Source organism: Grammomys surdaster, unplaced genomic scaffold (genome assembly GCF_004785775.1).
Source record: "Grammomys surdaster isolate TR1022 unplaced genomic scaffold, NIH_TR_1.0 265, whole genome shotgun sequence".
In the NCBI taxonomy this organism is placed as follows: domain Eukaryota; kingdom Metazoa; phylum Chordata; class Mammalia; order Rodentia; family Muridae; genus Grammomys; species Grammomys surdaster.
Genome location: NW_021604706.1, coordinates 2,303,299 through 2,323,405, shown reverse-complemented (window position 1 = coordinate 2,323,405; position 20,107 = coordinate 2,303,299). Strand labels below are relative to the sequence as shown.

Here is a 20,107-nt window from a genome sequence, read left to right as displayed (position 1 = left end):
GAGAGAGAGAGAGAGGAAGAAGAAGAAGAGGAGGAGGAGGAAGAGGAGGAGGGAGGGAGGCATGCACTAAATTTTATTAAATTCAGGAAATAGGATTAACATATTCCATAAAAATCATTCCAAAATGACACCCCTAGTCTATCAGTATAAACGCCATATAAGGAACTGCTTAAACTCCTTAGCTGAGTGTAGTGTTGCACGTCTGTACACCTAGCACTTGGGGATCCCAGCACAGACGGTAGCAAGGAGCTACACAGTAATACCCTATACCAACAAAACAAAACCACATTTAAGCCTTATACTTCAGATCTATTGAATAAAAAAGGGGGAGATGTGGAGAGCTTTTGGGGCTGCTTGGCAAGAATCTGACATGGGCCAAGGACAAGGAAGTAGGCTTCAAGTTCTGAAGATATGATTTAAAGGGCTTTACTATATGTAGTGTGGCTGGTCTGAAACTTGCTAGGTAGCCCAGGTTGGCCTTGAAAAGATGTATTTGCCTACTTCTGCTTCACAAATACTGGGACTTTAAAAAGGAGTCTGTTTTAATGAATCCTTCAGGAACCTATGCCAAAGGAAATATATACTACAGAATTATTCTTACTTGATTTCTTCTAAGAAACTAAAAATAGTCTACCTATCAAGAGCAGTCAGTTTTGCTGAGCAGTGGTGGCGCATGCCTTTAATCCCAGCACTTGGGAGGCAGAGGCAGGCGGATTTCTGAGTTTGAGGCCAGCCTGGTCTACAGAGTGAGTTCCAGGACAGCCAGGGCTACACAGAGAAACCCTGTCTTGAAAAAGCCAAAAAAAAAAAAAAAGAGCAGTCAGTTTTGAATTTCATTTAGGAATTTAGTATAAATTCATAAGGAATTTAGTATAATCCAAATTTAGTAGCTTCTCTTGATCAATTAAAATTAAGGACTCTATAAGATAGGCAAAGAACTATGGGAAACAGAGGGACTTAATAAAAATCACAACATATAAATGGTAGATATCTTAAACTCTCAGAACAAATATTAGACCACAGAGCACTCATATCAATTAGAGTGTTGTGAGAATTCTAGAATTTTAGTTTCTTTAAAAAACAAAAATATTATAAGAATAGGCTTTTGTTTTAATCCCAGGTGTTGGGCCATAGGGCTGCTTTGGACTGTCCGCAGCAGACTATAATTTACCTTGTGCTCTAGCAGAGGTGAGGTTTTGCCAGCTGTAGATATTTTCTGTGATTGTGTGACATTTGAAATTCTGGGAACTTTTCAGAGGATATATAAATTCTGGACTCTGAGAGGCAATTTGAGTGGTTGGTGGTCATTCAGGGAGGTGGACTGTACAGTTCGTTACTACTTGTGCTCAAAGAAGAAATAAAAAATTAGATTCAAGGATCTCTGTCTCTCTCCTCTCTATCCTTCTTCCAATGGAGCACGTGTCTCTAACTGTGAGAGGAAACTGTCAGTCTCTAATACTTCCTAAACCATACTAATTTTATTGCACTACTATCAGATAGCTATAATATTTAAAATAGTACATGGGAGACTTAACCCACAAATTAAACTCACTTCCTCCATAAAGTGTATATAATATACTGATTTAACATCAATACCAAACATCAACTGAGGTGTTTCAATAATCCTTAGAGTGTTAATGGGATATGTAGCACCAAGGGGGTGTGTGTGTGTGTGTGTGTGTGTGTGTGTGTGTGAATGACAGTAAAAAACCTTCAAACAATTTTAAGTCCTTGAAGAAGGAAACTGAAGAAGCTATCAGAAGATGGAAAGATCTCCCATGTTCATGGGAGAAGCCCACTCCTGACACCGCCTGGAGGGCCAAGATCCAGTAGCTGGAGAGCTCAGAGACCCACAATAGAACCAAACATAAATAGCAAAAAATTAAAAAGGGCAATGAAATGACTCCTAATGATATTCTGCTATACTCACAGATTGGTTTCTAGCCCAATTGTGATCAGAAGCCTCACCTAGCAACTGATAGAAACAGGCAGAGAGACCCACAGACAAACATTAGGTGGAGCTTGGGGAATCCTGTGAAAGAGAAAGAAAGAGGAAGGATCGTAGGAGCCAGAGGGGACAAGGATACCATAAGAACATTGCCCACAGAATCATCTAACCTGGGTTCACAGGTTGCTACAGAGACTGAACCACCAACCAGGGAGACTGCATGGGTCTGACCTAGGCCCTCTGCACATATGTTACAGTTGTGTAGCTTGGTTTTTATATGGGACTCCAAACACTGAGAGCATGGCTGTCTCTTACTCTTTTGTCTGCTTTTGGGACCCTTTCCTCCCACTAGGTTGCCTAGCCCTAATAGGAGAGGAGGTGCCTAGTCATACTGCAATTTGATATGCTATAGTTGGTTGATATCCATGGGGAAGCCTGTCCTTTTCTGGGGAGAAATGAAGGAGTGGATAGAAGCAGGTAGAAGGGAAGTGGAGGGAAGGAGTTGGAGGAGAGGAGGGAGGGGAAACTGTAGTTAGGATGTAAAAAATGAATAAAAAAAGAAATAATAACAAAGACATGAAAACAGTGACTTGTTTTCATTTCTGGTGTTCTTCTGTTTAGGAGATGGTACCAATAATAATCAAGTAAAGCTTGGAATGTGTGTTAAACAAAAGGGTTGGAAGCTTTCCTTAACAGAGTGTGCGGCTGCCTGGGCCTGCATTATTAAAAATGATCCAATAAGCACTTCTAGAGCATAAATAGGACATATGAACCTGGTGATAAGAGCAGATAAATTAAAGATACTTTCTCTACCCTTTAAGAACCTAACATATAGCTGGGCAGTGGTGGCGCACACCTTTAATCCCAGCACTTGGGAGGCAGAGGCAGGCGGATTTCTGAATTCGAGGCCAGCCTGGTCTACAGAGTGAGTTCCAGGACAGCCAGGACTACACAGAGAAACCCTGTCTCCAAAAACCAAAAACCAAAAAAAAAAAAAAAAAAAAAAAAAGAACCTAACATATATTGGGCACAGTGACATGTTTGCGATCCCAGTACTCAGAGGACTGAGGGAGAAGAACAGTAATTTAAAGTTATTTTGTGCTATATAATGAGTTAAAGGCCTGCCTAGGCTATACAGTGAGATCTTTTAAAAAAGGGAAGGGGGAACTAATTAAGAGGTAGAAATAAATGTACAGTAAGATCTATACTTTCTCATACTAACCAATATGTCTACCAGCCCTTTATCTGGAGCTGTGTCTTCTATTTATTCATTCTTACATTCATTCAAACTTATAATGAACCATCTTTCTTCATTTCAGACTTGGGTAAAGCACTGGAAACACCAAAACCAGTAGGACAAAATGGTTTCTAAAACCAGCACTACTCTTGAAGAGCTTAATATTTCCTCTGAAATTAAAACTCTTTTCCACAAAAATCAAAAACAAGATCAAATAGTTTCTGTTTTAGAAACTATATGTTTTGGCCACTTATTAGTACCATCACTAACGAGGTTCCAGTTATATTGAAGCAATTTCCTATGGGAAAGTTATCTCTTCAAAGACTAATAAATGCTACTGATGGCTGAGTCAGATATAGAAATCTTTGTGTCTAACTAAGACCTTTTCCTAATTTTAGATTGTACTTCAAAACATTTTATCTTATGAATCTCTTAGATAAATGATCTGGAATTTATTCATCAATCATGACGTGGTATATTTGTGAGTTAAATTAACTTCACATGTTAGAAATGTATACCTACTCGTAAGTTTCTCCCCAAGAAATAATTTTAAAAAAATCCCAGAGAGTTCTTTCCAAAGTCAAGGTTGTAAACATGCCAATACCTGAGAGAAGGTGTTGGAACAGAGTCTGGATTGGCTGGTACTTGGACTCCTTTTTCCCATTCTTCTTTCCATGTGTCAGTAAAGAGGTAATAGCTGTCAGGATTAACATGGTGAGAGTCAGGAATTTTCATGGCACTGATGAGGTCCTTCCGGAATACCTGGGAAGATACAATGTACATACTTTAAAATCACTATGAAACTGATACCGTTTAATGTTCTCTCTTTTTTGTTTGTTTGTTTCTCGAGACAGGGTTTCTCTGTATAGTCCTGGCTGTCCTGGAACTAACTCTGTAGACCAGGCTGGCCTCCAACTCAGAAATCCAGAAATCCACCTGCCTCTGCCTCCCAAGTGCTGGGATTAAAGGTGTGCACACCACTGCCCAGCTAATATTCTCTTTTTTAAAAAGATCATTCCTTCTCCCCATGTATTTCCAATAAGACAAACATTTCCTGATTTAGTAGGTCAATTTATGTTTGGCAAGATTTGACACAGGAAGAGGAAAGCCAATTCTTCTGGATTTAATAAAGGGTAGGTGTCTAATAATAATAACAACAACAACAACAATAATGTTGTTGTTGTTGTCTCCTTGAATTTAAATAAATAATATAGGTTATTCCAAAAGAGTTTTTTCTTTTTAAGTAAAAGAAACAACCCTCAACTCCATTAAAGTAACAAATATCTGCTGACAACTTACAATTGCTTAGGTATTATCTAATTTAAAATTTTACTTATACATAATTATACACTTACAGAAACATTATAAAAATGGTACCGCATTCTTACATATCCTTCAGGTAGTTTCACATAGTAATAACATCTTAAATGACCTGGGGTAAATTGTTCTAAATTTTGTTTGTTTTGTTTTGAAACATGGTTTTATTTCATATTCCTGGCTAACTTGGAACTTGCTATGCAGACCAAGTTAGTCTCAAACTAAGAGACTTCCCTTCCACTGGTTCTCAGTGATGGGACAAAGGGCATGTGCCATCATACCTGGCCTTAGAACAAATTTATCTAAACCAGAATTTTTTTTTATAATTTATTTTTTCTTTTTCTTTTTTTTATAATTTATTTTTCTTTTTCTTTTTTTTATAATTTATTTTTTCTAGAAAATTTTGATTTAGTTTTGAAACAAGATCTCACTGTAGCTCAGGTTGATCTAGAACTCATAGGAATCCTCCTGTCTGAGTCTCATAAATGCTGTAATTACAGGCCTGAGTTGCTATACTGGCTCCTAAATAAAGAAATTAACTTTACAAAATACCACTGCTTAATCTATAGACTAATCAATTTTCACCAATATTCCTTGGTGGCTTTCTGTTTTGGAGTTCAACCTGGGATCCTGTACACCTCCTTGGTATCTTCTAATCTGTGACAACTGCTCAATCTTTCCTTGTCTTTCATGACTGACACTTAGAGAATATTTGCAAATACTTTGGAGTTGCAAGTATTTTGAAGTGTGTCCTGCTAACTGGGATTTATCTAGTGTGTTCTCACTGGTTTGAGGATATGCTTGTTTTAGGGTTTCTTTTGGCAAGAATATCAAGGAAATGATGCTATGTTCATACTCTATTATATCAGGTATGTGTGATGTTAAATCTCTTATTTACTGGTGATAATCTGGCTACTCAATTCAGACAGAATCTTGTTAGACTTCTTCAGATGTTCTCTTGCTGGTTTCCACTGTTATTATGTTAGTATAGTTTACTTTTGTAATATTCTCAAATTGTTACATTTGCCTGATTCCTATTTAATGGAAACCATTGATATTTTATGAAAATATTTGATCTTACTCTGGATATATATTTTTAAGGCACTGATGGTGTATTCTTTATTATGTGTAGTATCAAAATAAAGTCTCATAGATATTAGTGAGATCTACCTTACTAGCTATATTCTTTAGAACTTCTATTTCCTAATATGTTTTTGTTTACTTAATCTCTCTGACACTAAGATGTTTAAGATGTTTAAACTCTCCTGCCTAGCCCCAGGGTGATGGAGATTCAGTGCTGGGCTTCATACCTGCCACGTGAATGTTCTGCCACTGAGCTAAATATCCATGCTCTCATTCTGCTGTTTGGCTTTTTATAAAGCAGGGTTTAAGACTGTAGCCCAGGCTGGTCTCAAACTTGTGGCAATTCTCCTGTCTCAATCGCCTAGTATTACAGACATGAATTATCATGCATAGCCTTTCAGCTGTGTCATATTTTAATTATAGACATTATGCTATATATTTGCTATGTTTCTTTCTCTACCAGATATGAATTTTTTCTCACATGCACACATTAAGTACATGCATGTGCACACAGAGATAATTACATTAGAAAGTTGATAGTTTTGTTTTACTTAGCTTTATATTCAGAACTTTATCTTAGCCAGTTGATCAATATTTTTCACTATCAATGAATTACTAAAGAGTAAGAAGGATAAATATACTGTGGCAGGCAAGAGACTCCTAATGAAGATCTAAACTCCACTTCTTTTTTTTTTAAAGATTTATTTATTTATTATATATGAATACACTGTAGCTGTCTTCAAACACACCAGAAGAGGGCATCAGATCTCATTACAGATGGTTGTGAGCCACCATGTGGTTGCTGGGATTTGAACTCAGGACCTCTGGAAGTGCAGTCAGTGCTCTTAAACACTGAGCCATCTCTCCAGCCCTAAACTCTACTTCTTTCAGAGAAATCTAGCTGAGAAGTTCAAATGTTGCAATGATTAATGTACACAATTACAGTGTGGACTCATGCAAATTAGTCAGGAAACATGATTCAAATATTTATGGAAGTCAACTTTGCAATTCTGCTTTGTCACCAAAAGAACAAAAAGGGTATAACACAAATTCTTAAGTTAACATGGCAATGATTTTAATAATAAATGTCCATTTAACATCTAAGCAATAATGAAAGCATATACACATCGGTCTATGCTGCACAATATCTTCTATGAAAAATCATAGTACTTACAGGACTAGGATAAACATATCTAGATTTCTAGAAGATTAAGGGAAGAGATGTTATCAAGAAAATTTTAGTCTTTAATGCTTATCAAGTCTCTAAAAGGAAAATGTCCAAGCCCTGTGTAACATGAAAGTGGAAGTACACAGTATGATCCAATAAAAGTACAGAATACCTAGAACTCAAGAAGGTTAACAAGCTGAAGGGCCCAAGTGAAGATGCCTCAGTCCCACTTGGGAGAGAGAATAAAGCAATAATGGGGGACAGAGGGAGGGAGGGACTTAGGTGGGAAAGGGGACAGGGAGGGGAAGAAGGGAACATGATCAGGTATTGGGAGGAAACAGTACTGAAGCTGTGAGGGGCAGCAGAATGAATGAAAACAGGCAACCTCTGGAGGTGGGAAGTGGGGTGACCCTCTAGAATGTACCAGAGACTTTGGAGGTGAGAGACTCACAGGACTCAAAGGGAGGAACCTTAGATAAAATGCCCTACTGTGGGGTGAGAAAACTTGTAGAACTTTCACCTCCAGTAGAAAGACAGGGCATCAAGTGAGGAGTGGGGCTGCCATCCCACAGTCAAAACTCTGACCCATAATTATTCCTGTCTAAAAGACCTGAAGGGACAAAAATGGAGAAGAGCCTGAAGGAAAGGAGGTTCAGTGACTGGCCCAAATTGGGATCCAGCTCAAGGGGAGGGTCCAAGGCTTGACACTATTACTGATGCTATGGTGTGCTTACAGACAGGAGCCTAGCATGGCTGTCCTTTGAGAGGCCCAACAAGCAGCTGAAAGAATCAACCAATGGACAATTCAACCAATGGACAGAAGTCGAGGACCTTTGTGGTTGAATTAGGCAAAGGCTGGAAGAAGCTGAGGAGGAGGGCAACCCCATAGGAAGACCCATAGCAGTCTCAACTAACCTGGACCCCCCAAGATCTCTCAGACATTGAGCCACCAACCAGGCAGCATACACTAGCTGATACGAGGCCCCTGACACATATACAGCAGAGAACTGCCATGTCTGGACTCAGTGAGAAAGAGGCCCCAGGGAGTGAGAAAGTCTGGTGAGGTGGGGTGGAGGGGGTGGATGGGGGAGGAGGAATGGGATGAGGAACAGTCAGTGGGCAGACTGGGAGGGGGAATAACGACTGGACTATAAAAAAAGATTAAAGAATAAAAAAAAAAAGAAAAAGAGAAAGTGGAAGTACATAGAATGATCCAATAAAGCAATGAATTCTCAGGGGCTACAGTCAGGTTTAAACTGAGGTCATTTTTACAGAGTATAAGGCCAAACTATCACATAATCAAATGGTGTCATTTAATTGAGGAAGAGCTCACCTCATTTCCTACTTTGTAGGAACCATTGAAAATGTCTGCTAGTTTCACTTAGGAAAAAATTTTTAGGGCACAGTATGGAAGTAGTCTACATTAAACACAAAGGTGGTCAGGTGGCAACAAAATGATCTTACTAAGAATGCTGGCCAATTAAAATTAATTGGGTGATGCACAGGGCAAAAGCTAAGGCTACAAGAAGCAAAAATTGATGATTTACTACATAATGCTTCATATAAGTGGATAAGAGGTCACAGACATATCTGTTTACCATGTTTTGCATAGAGTTCAGTGTTCTGAGTACTTAGGAGGAGAGAGTAAATCATCATTTTGCTAAACACTACAATCCATTTATAAATTACTAGAGTGCCTGTAATGAGCCAGTGGTTAAATAGAAATTTCTAACTATTGTCTTTGGGGAAAGGTAGCACTGTAAATCATATCTTAGATCTAGAGAAGACAACTAGAGCTAAAAATCTGACCATAGCTCCAAGTAATGTTCTTTTAAAAAAATGGTTTATTTTTATGTACATTAGTGTTTGCCTCCATAAATGTATATGTACCACATGCCTGGTTCCCACAGAGAAGAAAAGGGTATCTGATCCCTTGAAACTCTGAATTACAGTTTGTTGTGAGCTGGGAACTGAATTCAGTTCTCCTACAAGAACAGTAAGTGCTTTGAACTGCTGAGTCTCTCTAGCCTTTTTATAAAATATATCAAGTGATTACAAAATCATACTATGGACTTAAAAAGGCCATACCATCAAATGACACAGTATAAGTAATGTATTCAGACTTTACAAGTCTGCTTATGATAATATGTTCTATGTTTTTTTTAAGGAACCCAGAAACACATTAGTAGGTTGAACGGCCACATCCTAATTTCCAGAATTTATAGATGTGTGAATGTTTACAGAAAGAGGTTTTGCAGCTTTATTAAGGATCAGAAGGAAGAAGATCAGGATGAGGAGGAGGAGGAGGAAGAAGAAGAAGAGGAAGAAGAAGAGGACTAGGAGATAATGATTATGGAAGGTCTGGATGGACTTTAAGTCTGGTAGTAAGTGTCCTTATTAGATAAAGGTGGAGGAGATTTTTGAGAAGAGGAGTAGGAGGCAGTGATTAGATGATGCATTCATTGATTAAACAAACAAATCAACGAATGCCACCAGAAACAAAAGAAGAGTGGAATCTCTCCTAAAACCTCTAAGTGCTTTAGAGGAGGCTAACTTTGGACTTCTAGCCACCAGAACAGAGACCGAATCCCTATTATTTTAAAAGCCATCTACTTTGTGGTAATTTATTATCCTAGGCCTAGAAAGCTAGTACATATATTTACCAAACATACATAATTTTAAAAAAGATTATAGACAAGGCAATATAAAAGCAAAGGTTAATGACATCGGGTCCTTGTCCCTGGCTCCAGAAATACTGAACTTCCAGGGATCAGGCACTCTGTGAAGTTTGGGAAAGCTCAAATTGCAGACTAATCAACTAACTTACACCCATTTCTCTTATTTAACTCAAAAGTAAATCTAATAGCCAGTAGTTTTTCCTTCTCCTTTATAGAGAAAAAAAGATTACTTATATGATCAGCAGTTAGGCAAATATCTACAAAGTGATTAAAATATATTTACTACACTGGTCTTATAAATCTATTTCTGCCTAGAAAGGTTATTCTTAGGGTCTAAAAAAAATTGTTGATTAATGATGTGAATATACACACACATACACACAAACACACACATACACATATACACACACGGATGCATTTGCATAAAGAAAGTATAAAAGGATAAACTAAAGTATATGCAGGTGAAGAAAAGCAAAAGAAAGGGAATATCTTAGACTGTATTTGAAACTGACTCATTTATAAAGATCAGACTTATTTGACTCATGGTTCTAAAATCTGTGAACACTAAGAGGACAGTGTATCTGGTGAGAACCTTATTCCTGTACCATCCTAGGGTGGAAAGGAACAAGAGCATGAGTCAAATATCAAGAGAAGAACAAATTTGCATTTACAAAAAATTAATTCTTATGACAGGCAGAGGGTTAAACAAAAGCTAGATCTTTTAAAATGTATTTTGTTTTATACTTTGGTTTTTTTTTTAAGGCTTGTTTTACTTTAATAACTGATCTATGGGAGGCCACAGCCAGGCCACTATGTACAGACATGAGGGAAGCGTTATTTCTTGGTCAGTTCCTCCTTGGACAGAGTCTTGATGATCTCTTCCTTCTTGGCCTGGAGGCGCTCCTCCCTGTGCTTCCATGCTCCCTTGGTCTCAGACCTGTGAGCCTCAGCCTGATGAGCCAGTAGCTTCTTGTGGGCCTTGTCTGCCTTCAGTTTGTGGATATGCTTCATGAGAATCTGCTTGTTCTTGAATACATTCCCTTTGACCTTCAGGTACAGGCTGTGATACATATGGCGGTCAATCTTCTTAGATTCCTGGTATCTCCTGAGAAGCCGGCGCAGGATCCTCATCCTTCTCATCCAGGGCACCTTCTCAGGCATGTACCCTTCCTCTTCCCTATGCCCATATGCCTGCCCTTCCAACGGGCCAAGGTGTTTTTCCAGCAGTGAGCCCGGGAATGGACAGTCACAGGCTCACTGTGAAAGTCCAATCTTTGATCAGCTTCCTGATCTGCTGATGGGAGTTGGCATTGGTAATTTCATTGGTCTCATTGGGGTCCAACCAGACCTTTTTACCACAGCGGAGGACACTAGAGGCAAGCCTCTTCTGTAGCCTGAGCATACTCATAGCTGTGGACGCAGCAACGAAAGGAAAGAATCTATACTTTGGTTTTTGAACTGAGACAAAGTTTTATTTAATTAAACATTTTTAAAGAAAAGAAAACAGGTACTGTGACAGACTACCCAGATTGGTCTATTGGTCTCACTCCCTACTAGATTTTAGCAAGTTATCTAAATTTTCTATCTCACTTTACTCATCTGTAAGATGGAGATAGTAATATTGCTCATAGGGGTTGTTTTAAGGATTAAATAGGTATATTTTTGTAAAAGGATCAGCACTGTATTGGGTTGTGACTGCTAATGAATGTTAGATGCAATTATGATATTTAATAACATTGTTCATCTTAGCTTTCTTTCTAAAAGCAAAAAGTATAGAGTTCTTCTACCTAGCCCAATCAAGTAACTTCTGATAGACTGAGAAAGATGTGAGTTGATTGCTCAACGGCCATGTGCATTATTTAGCTCCAAAGGCAGCAGGATTCCTGAGCAAGAGCCCTAGTAGAATATGAACTAACATTCTAGGAGTCACAAGGTAATACAGAAACTTCACAAGAAAAACATGGCCAGTAGTTTCCAAGTTAAAGATCACAAATGAAAGATAAATTGATTATTTATAGATAATAAAGTTGGAAGTTTTATAAGTTCTTAATTGTGTGCCTGTTTTAGGTTTCCCCCAAAAGTTCCTCAAATAAAGGGGTTTTGTATTTACCAGATAACTACTCATGTATGATCAAAGAGATTCACAAGCTAATATACAGTCTAGAAGCTATGCCAAGTCCAACACAGTATATGCATCTGATATCTCAGATACTTGCAGAAACAAAGGTAGAAAGACACCAAGACACCAAACGGGGCAGGGGGAGAACAAATGTTGGCAAAGATGTAAGGAAGGGAGACCCATATACACTGTTGATAAAAATATAAGTTAGCTGAACTATTAAGGACTATAGTATAGAGGTTTCTCTTAAAACTAAACACAGAACTACCAGAGACCCACTTATACTACTCCTGGGAAAACACAAAAAAGAAATCTTAGGTATCTAGTACCATCTTCTAAATGCAGGACACCTGTACATATACCCCTAAATAATAAAATAAAATAAAATAAATATTTTTAGAAGAACAAAACTATATCATTTGTAGAAATGGATGAATTTAGAGATGATCATCATATTAAGTAAAATAAGCTAGACTCAAAAAGACAAACATCCCATGTTTTCTTTCATATGAGCAGAATCTGGACTTAAAAATATAGTGATATGGGGTTGTGGTTTAGCTCAGTGGCAGAGCATTTGCCTAGTAAATACAAGGCCCTGGGTTTGATCCTCAACTCTGAAAAATGACAAAATTACAAAAATATAGTAACATGAAAAAAGAGAAAAAAACACTAATAGGGAGAAACTAATAGGAGGGTAGAGGTAGAACTAAAAATATATAATGAGCTTGGTAGCTGTGAGGAAAGTATAAGATATACATGTTTGAAGCTGTAGTAATGAAACCATTATTTTGTACATTCATTTAAAAAAATCAATCAGCATGAGTCTTTAGGCCTTTATGATGGAACATGCTTGCAATCTCAGTACTCTGAGTATCTGAGGACAGCCTGGGATACATAACCAGTTCAAGCCTAGCTTGAGCTACTTAGTGAGAGCCTTTCTCAACCCTGGCCCCTCAAAATAAAATAAAATAAAATAAAATAAAATACAAACTAAAATAAAATAAAATAAAATAAAATACAAACTAAAAACCAAACAAAAACAAGAGCATGAACATTTTGGAAAGGTTTACTAGCTTAGGAAAAAAAAACCATGCAAGAACATACCCTTGAAACTCTGTATATAATTTTCAGAAGCTATATAAACCTTTGAATCACATGTAAGAATCATACAACTTTACTAAAATCTCTTTACTAGATAAACTGGGGGGAATATGCACAGGAATCTCACTCATACAATATTAAAAACAGCTACTAATGTAGCTACTTGAACCCTAAAGAAAAATGTAATTCATACTGTACTTCAATGTTTAACTCCCAGAAAAAAAAAGAAACATAAGATTTGATGCCTCTCTAGCTGTACATGTAAGGGAGAATGGCCCTGTCGGGCATAGGTGGGAGAAGAGATCCTTGGTCTCATGAAGGCTGGATGCCCCAGTGGGTGGGAATTTGAGGGTGGGGAGGTGGGAATGGGGGGGTAGGTAGGGGCACATCCATAGAGAAGCAGGAGGAGGGGTGATGGGATAGGGGGTTCCTGGGCAGGGGAGAGAATGGGGTAAGGGGATAACATATGAAATGTAAATAAAACATCCAATAAAAAAAATAAAAGATTTGATGCCTCTTCTCCAGACTCTACGTGGCACCAAGTGAAAAGCCTCTACTGATAAGAGTGGCTGATAACTGGGAATTATGCCAGAGACAGGATCTCTGAAGACAAGCACAAAAAGACTCCACAACTTTAAGCCAAGAGGGTAGATAAGAAGGCCACAAAAAATCTGAAATCTGTGGTGCTTAGAGTGATAACAAATTCAAACTCCCATATACAGTCCTGGTAATTCTGAAACATGCTGATGTCACTTTAGGAAATATCTGGGGTGCTCTTCAACTCAAGAATTTTTTTTTTTTTTGGTTTTTCGAGACAGGGTTTCTCTGTGTAGCCCTGGCTATCCTGGAACTCACTCTGTAGACCAGGCTAGCCTCGAACTCTCGAACTCAGAAATCCGCCTGCCTCTGCCTCCCAAGTGCTGGGATTAAAGGCATGCGCCACCACTGCCCGGCTCAACTCAAGAATTTAAGACAACTGAAAACATATGTGTAGTCATAACAGCTAAAAAGTAGAAACAATTAAAATATGCATCAACTGATAAATGGATAAACAAAATGTGGTATATTTATGCACTATAATATCATTTGGTTATAGAAATGAATGAGGGACTGATGTATAAGATATTATATACACTAATCCTGAAAACAATATATTAAATGAAGAAACTAGGCATAAAAAATTAGATTGTATGATTCCACTTTATAAGAAATGTCCAGAATAGGCAAAGGCAGAGATGGAAAACAGATCAGTGGTTTTCAATGACTGAGAATAGGGAAATTGGGGAGTTAACTGCTATGGGTTAATGGGTTTCTAACAGGTGTGGTGAAAAGATTCTAAATTTAGACTGTGGTAAAAGATATGTAACTGTGGATATACTAGAACCTATTTAATAATATGCTTCAAATTGATAAACTTCATTTATAAGGACTGTATTTCAAAAATATATTTAAAAATTTTTTTTGAGAAAGAGAAGATATGTCTCAGTATAGTCCAGGTTGCTCTCTAACTCACTGTGAGGCAAGAGAATGACCATGAACTTTTGATTTTCCTGCCTCTGCCTTCTGAGGGCTGAGACTAAAGCCAGGACTTTGTGCTCATGCTAGGCAACTGTTCTATCAACTGAGCTATACCCCTAGTCCATGGTTTGACTTTATAAAGGGTAACTAATGTGGTATTAAAAGATACCAACCAAGAGATCTTGATATCTACTTTTACCTAACTTTAGTTAGGAGTCCCCTCTGTCAAGTTGGTGTCAGTAATGACTAGGTAGATAGTCTGAGCTGTTATCACTGCACATTAGTAACATGGAATCTTTCACTACTAACTCTCGTCCTATTAGTAGAGGCAGTAAGTATTACCATCCCTACCAAGCAGTAACAAAACCCTGTGTCTTCTAGATAAATAGAACTGCTAAAGGGAGCCCAAGCATCCTGCCACTGGAAGAGAATACTTTTATTCCAACTAACCTGGTTATAGCAGAGGTTTGCCAAAACAAAAGATTTAAATAGACTGAGTGCCGCATAACATAATACCAAAAAAATTCCAGAGTACAATTGAAAAATTACTTGTCAAACTAAGAATTGGGAATGAGAAAGATAATCAATAGGCTTCAACACCAAGATGACAAGAATGTTAGAATTACTGAACAAGAATTTTCAGGCATCCATGGTAATTATTGCCTCAATGCAAAACTGCAAACAAAAAAAAATCCCAGCAAAGAAATAAAGGATATACAATAATTAAAATAACAAACTTTTGGGTCAAGCTCATCTAGAGAATGGAATTGATAAAAGAAAAAAACAGGGCTGGAGAAAATGGCTTGTAGAGAACTGCTGAGGCCTTAGTTTCAGTTATTACCACTGCTTTAAAAAACACATCAAAAAAAGAACTAGTGAATGACAGAAATCACAGATCACAGATTTTGTGAAGAAAATGAGATCTTAAAGAATCTGTGGCCGGGTGGTGGTGGTGCACGCCTTTAATCACAGCACTTGGGAGGCAGAGGCAGGCCTGGTCTACAAAGTGAGTTCCAGGACAGCCAGGGCTACACAGAGAAACCCTGTCTCAAACCCCCACCCCACCCAAAAAAAGAATCTGTGGAACAGTAACAAAAGTAACATTCATATAACTACTAAATCACAAAAATTAAATAAGTTGGAACTTAACAAATACTGAAAAAATAATGCAACAGTTTTCCCCAAACTTGGCAGAAGAGGATCACAAACAGAATAAATATAAAAAAAATCCATAGAGTTGGAGACATGGCTCCATGGTTAACAGCACTTCCTGTTCTTGCAGAAGATCCAAGTTTGTTTCCTAACACTGGTGGTACATAACTGAAACTACAATTCCATGGGATCTGATGTATTATTTTTACATTTTCATGACACAACCAATCACCAAAATAAACTATACCTTGGGCTATAAATCAAACCTCATCAAATATAAAATACCTGGGGCCATATCGTCTTCTCTGACAAAAATTACTCTAATTGGTGTGTCAACATAAAATACAAACTTAAAATTAATTATGAAAATTAATAGGATACAGCTAAAATGGTATTTAAAACAAAATTTATTTATTTATTTATTTATTTTCAAAGACTTTTGTGTAAATGTTTTTTTTAAGATTTATTTATTTTATTTATGAGTACACTGTCGCTGTCTTTGGACACACTAGAATAGGGCATCCAATCTCATTACGGATGGTTGTGAGCCACCATGTGGTTGCTGGGATTTGAACTCAGGACCTCTGGAAGAGCAGTCAGTGCTCTTAATCGCTGAGCCATCTCTCCAGCCCCCTAAAACAAAATTTATAGTCCTAAAATTTATGTATTACAAAAAAGAGGCTTGAAAATGTAGCTCAGTGGTAGACTCAAGAAATGGGTTTGATCTTCATTACCACAACTAAAAAGGAAGAAAAATATCTGTCTCATTAATAACTGAAACAAGGCCTCAGAACTCAGGTTGTCAGACTTTGCAGCAAGTGTCTTTATCCTGAGCCATCTCACTAGACAGACAGACAGACAGACAGACAGACAGACAGACAAGACAAGACAAGACAGACAGACAGACACACACACACACACGCACAGTCACTTACTCCTGATCCACAGAAACTGAGATAATACATGTATATTGAACTAAGCCACTAATCTTGTTATTATTTGTAATGAAGAAATACACATTTAAGATAAGAAGACATAAAAGACATAAATCTGCACAGAATATTATCAAATATATTTGTTAACTAACTCTTTCCTTCAGAAAGTGAATCCTTGCCTAACATCATCCCTGTGTTTTAGTATGCCAGTCTTAGTGAACAGAACAAGAAAAAGCAAAAAAAAAAAAGTAATGTTATACTAGAGAAACCTTGTGCTAATCAAACGATAACCTCCCCCCTTTGATATAATGTGACAAGAAAGGCTCTTCATTCTGTTATAGTATTTTCCTAAACCTTGATTATAATCCAATCATAAGACAAATACGGGACAAACCCAGACTAGAGAAAAGTCTACTGAACACTCAACAATATTCTTTAAAATTTTTTAAATTTATTTTTATTCTATATGTATGAGTGGTGTGTGTGTGTGTGTGTGTGTGTTGGGGGTGGTGGTGATACATGTGTGCCCACTACCTGAGGAGGTGAGAAAGTGTTAGATGCCTTGGAAGTACAATTATAGATGGTTCTGAGTTGCCATGTGGATGCTGAGAATCAAACCTAGATCTTCTAGAAGAAATGCCAGTATTCTTAATTGCTGAGGTATCTTTCTGGTCCCCTCCACTCCTGTTTTTGAGTTTTTCCTGTATGGCAGATACTTATAAAAATACTGTGATATTCTACCAGGCCCACAAAGATTTCTGACCAAGTGACCTCTGAGAAAGAGAGAAATGCTCTCTATTGGATACACTTGAATGAAAAGTAATACCCACCAGTTATTCCATTTCTGTTAGAATGAGTGGAACTTAAGACTTGCTTCTAACCATAACTATGGCAAATGTTTTAGATGATAAAGCTATGTGAGTTTTTTTGTTTTTAGAAACACTGACGTCATACTATGTCACATAAAATTTCATTTCAGCATATGGGAGAGAAAGATTCTTTCTTGCCCCTGAGAAAGTGGCCCTGTTGTGAGAGAAGGCCAGATGGCAGGAAACTATAAAATCCTTAAGAACTGAGTGCTGTCAAAAGACTGCAGGGACACAAGGATCTTGAGTCTTTTAGCTTCAAGGAAAGGAATTTTGCCCATAACTTAAAAGTGAATTCTTTTCTAATCCCCAGTGAGAACATCCTAGTGAGCACAGTGGTTGTAGCCCTGAAAGACACAGAATCTAGTCACATTCAATATAGATTCCTGACCATAGAAACAGATAATAAATATATACTGTTTTAAGCCACTAATCTTGTTATTATTTGCAATGCCTAAAGATAACTACCAAAAGAATTTTACTTATAGTGAAAATGAAGATGCATAGGGTCAATTTCTAATCATTTAATTTCCACTGAGGAAAATCTTTATGACTAAATGTAAGTACAATCCTGGTAGTTTGGTGCTCTTAGGGGAGAGGCTGAGCGTCAGAGAAGAAATCTATTTTTTTCTGGGCTAGTAATGTTTCAAAAGCTGTCAGGATTCAGTCCTTTCCTTCTCCACCCACAAACTCTTTACCTATCCCTTTCTTGCACTATCTCCCACCCTCTAATGTAACTCTTTTTAACTCTTTTCAACATTAGGCTATAAGATCTTGGAATCTTTCAAAGATCCCCCAAGTCTGGGTCTCTTTGATTTCTTAGCTAGGGGAGGACTACTGTAAAGCTGAGAACTTATTCTTCAAATAAAATCAGTGTAAATACTACTACTTTTATAAAGGAGAAAAGAAAAATTCTTTTATGGAAAATAAGTATTATCATAAGTAAATGAGTCTATCTATATTGGCTCACTGGTATTTATTTCACTTGGCATATTTATAAATTCTGGGTATTGTTAACATGTTGGCAGGAGGCAGATACTACTTTTTAAGTATAAAATTGAATATATGATCTCACCTCAGCAGACTTCTTGTGTTCCTTAGGATTTTTTGACTTCTTTCTATACATTGAGCTAGAAGTAAATGAAGTGGAAGGACCTGCAAAAGATAATTAGAAAAAATACTGAAATGTATTACTCACTACTTTAAATGCCAACTAACTAACTAGATATGAAAGATATGATAGAAGACCACAAGATCTCATACTACTGAAGAAATTATTCAGCTGTACCCAAGAGAGAGCCTCAATGGAGTTTAACATTTATTAGTGACAACCCAGATTATAAAAGTTTTAACAATGGCTGTGAAGATTCAACCTGGCATAATCGTATCTCATAATATTTTGGAATAACCAAATTTGTGTTCTGCTTGGAGAAAAAAAAATCTACCAGAAAGAAAGAAAGGAAGGAAGGAAGGAAGGAAGGGAGGGAGGGAGGGAGGGAGGGAGGGAGGGAGGGAGGGAGGAAGGAAGGAAGCCTAGAAAAACTAATGATTGATCCTCAACCAAACCTTAGTTATAATCAAAGTCAGGATCTACAGTTTATATTTTTAATACTTTTTTCTTTCTTTTTAAAGAAGTTCTGTTAAAGCATTAGTAGATCTAGCTTTTGTTATAACTAAATTTAAAGTGAAAATTCCAAGTGTTATATAACACATAAAATCAATTCTTCTACCTAATTTATAAATTTCTAATGAAATTAAAAGAGTAAAAATGGATCCTGATCTTTCCTTCTCAGAAATATTTTAACTGTTGGAGGGAACATGAAACAAGTTATACTCAAGTCAAAGAAAAGATCCTCAAGGGCCACAAGATACATAGATTACTAGCTAGTTTTACTCACACTCATCTGAACTCTCACTGCTGCTGACAGGTCTATGCCGTTTCATCATGGTGCATCCTGGGAAAGAGAACAATGATCAATATATACTTGTCCAAGAACTCAGTTAATATTGTCTCACATTGAGAAGCTGACACCAAAGAACTACTATGAATTAAAAAACAACCAAGATCATAATAGTGAGACCATCAACAAATTATAACAAAATAACAAAAGCAACCAAAATAAAAACAAAAAAATAGTGTTCCCTAGACCCCAGAGTAACAGCAATAGGCAAACTTTAGAAAGTGAATGGTTTCTATCAAATATACTCACATATGACCTAAAGTAATGGGAAGAGAATACTATTAAATCTACAATACAAAATATATTAAAGGTTTGGTAAGGCTGAGTGGTACACTGCTGGCCAGAATCAAATAATGGGATCTAGCTGCAGTATCTGCAGTCAGAAACAACAAGTACATGAAAAGAAACAGCAGTCATGAAGACATAGTTGTCAAGGGCCTAGGCTGAAAGACATAAAACACAGATGGCTAAAAAAGAAGCTGGCTGAAGAAAGAGAATGATCACACAGCCTTTTTCCTGCCCCCTTTCTTGTCCCCATTTCCCAAACAAGAAGCCTAATCTAAAAGATCTCAATGTACACATAAGTTTTCTTTTTAAAGTTCCAATATTGCAAAGCTTTGGACAGTATCTTCTACTGCTTGCAGTGTTTCCAACAATAGATTAAAAGAGTCTATCACCTTTCTGGGAACACGCTCACACAAGAGTTAAGGAAGACACAAACATTTAAAAAGAGTGTGGAGCATCTGGCTTTAGATAGTAGTGTTAGTGCTGTTGAACAGAGGGCAACAAATTAAAAATGGGTGTTGGTGAGGAAGGCAAGAAGATTTTTTCCCCCAAAGTGTGGGAGGCAAGTATCAGACTGGACCAAATCTCCATGTTCTGTGTGGGAGGAAGAAAAGTCAACTGGATCCTTTTACACAGATGCCAACAAAATCAAAGGCATCATACAGGGAGAAGATGTATTAGTGTAGTATTTGGAGAATCCCAAAAAGCACATTCCTGGAACAAAAGCCATTAACTGGGA

General features: G+C 37.3%; 1 protein-coding gene and 1 pseudogene across 1 annotated transcript in view; both read right to left on the bottom strand.

Annotated features, from left to right (window-relative positions):
* Positions 1-20,107, bottom strand: part of Jade3 (jade family PHD finger 3) — a 113,345-nt gene that overhangs the window by 49,496 nt on the left and 43,742 nt on the right. The window contains exons 4-6 of the mRNA XM_028776099.1: positions 19,021-19,077; positions 18,198-18,277; positions 3,790-3,947 (exon numbers count right to left, since the gene is read on the bottom strand). Of these exons, the coding sequence (XP_028631932.1) occupies positions 3,790-3,947; positions 18,198-18,277; positions 19,021-19,069 (287 nt within the window). The 5' untranslated portion in view covers positions 19,070-19,077. The remainder of the gene's footprint in view (positions 1-3,789; positions 3,948-18,197; positions 18,278-19,020; positions 19,078-20,107) is intronic.
* On the bottom strand, positions 10,266-10,839 carry LOC114628156 (annotated as a pseudogene).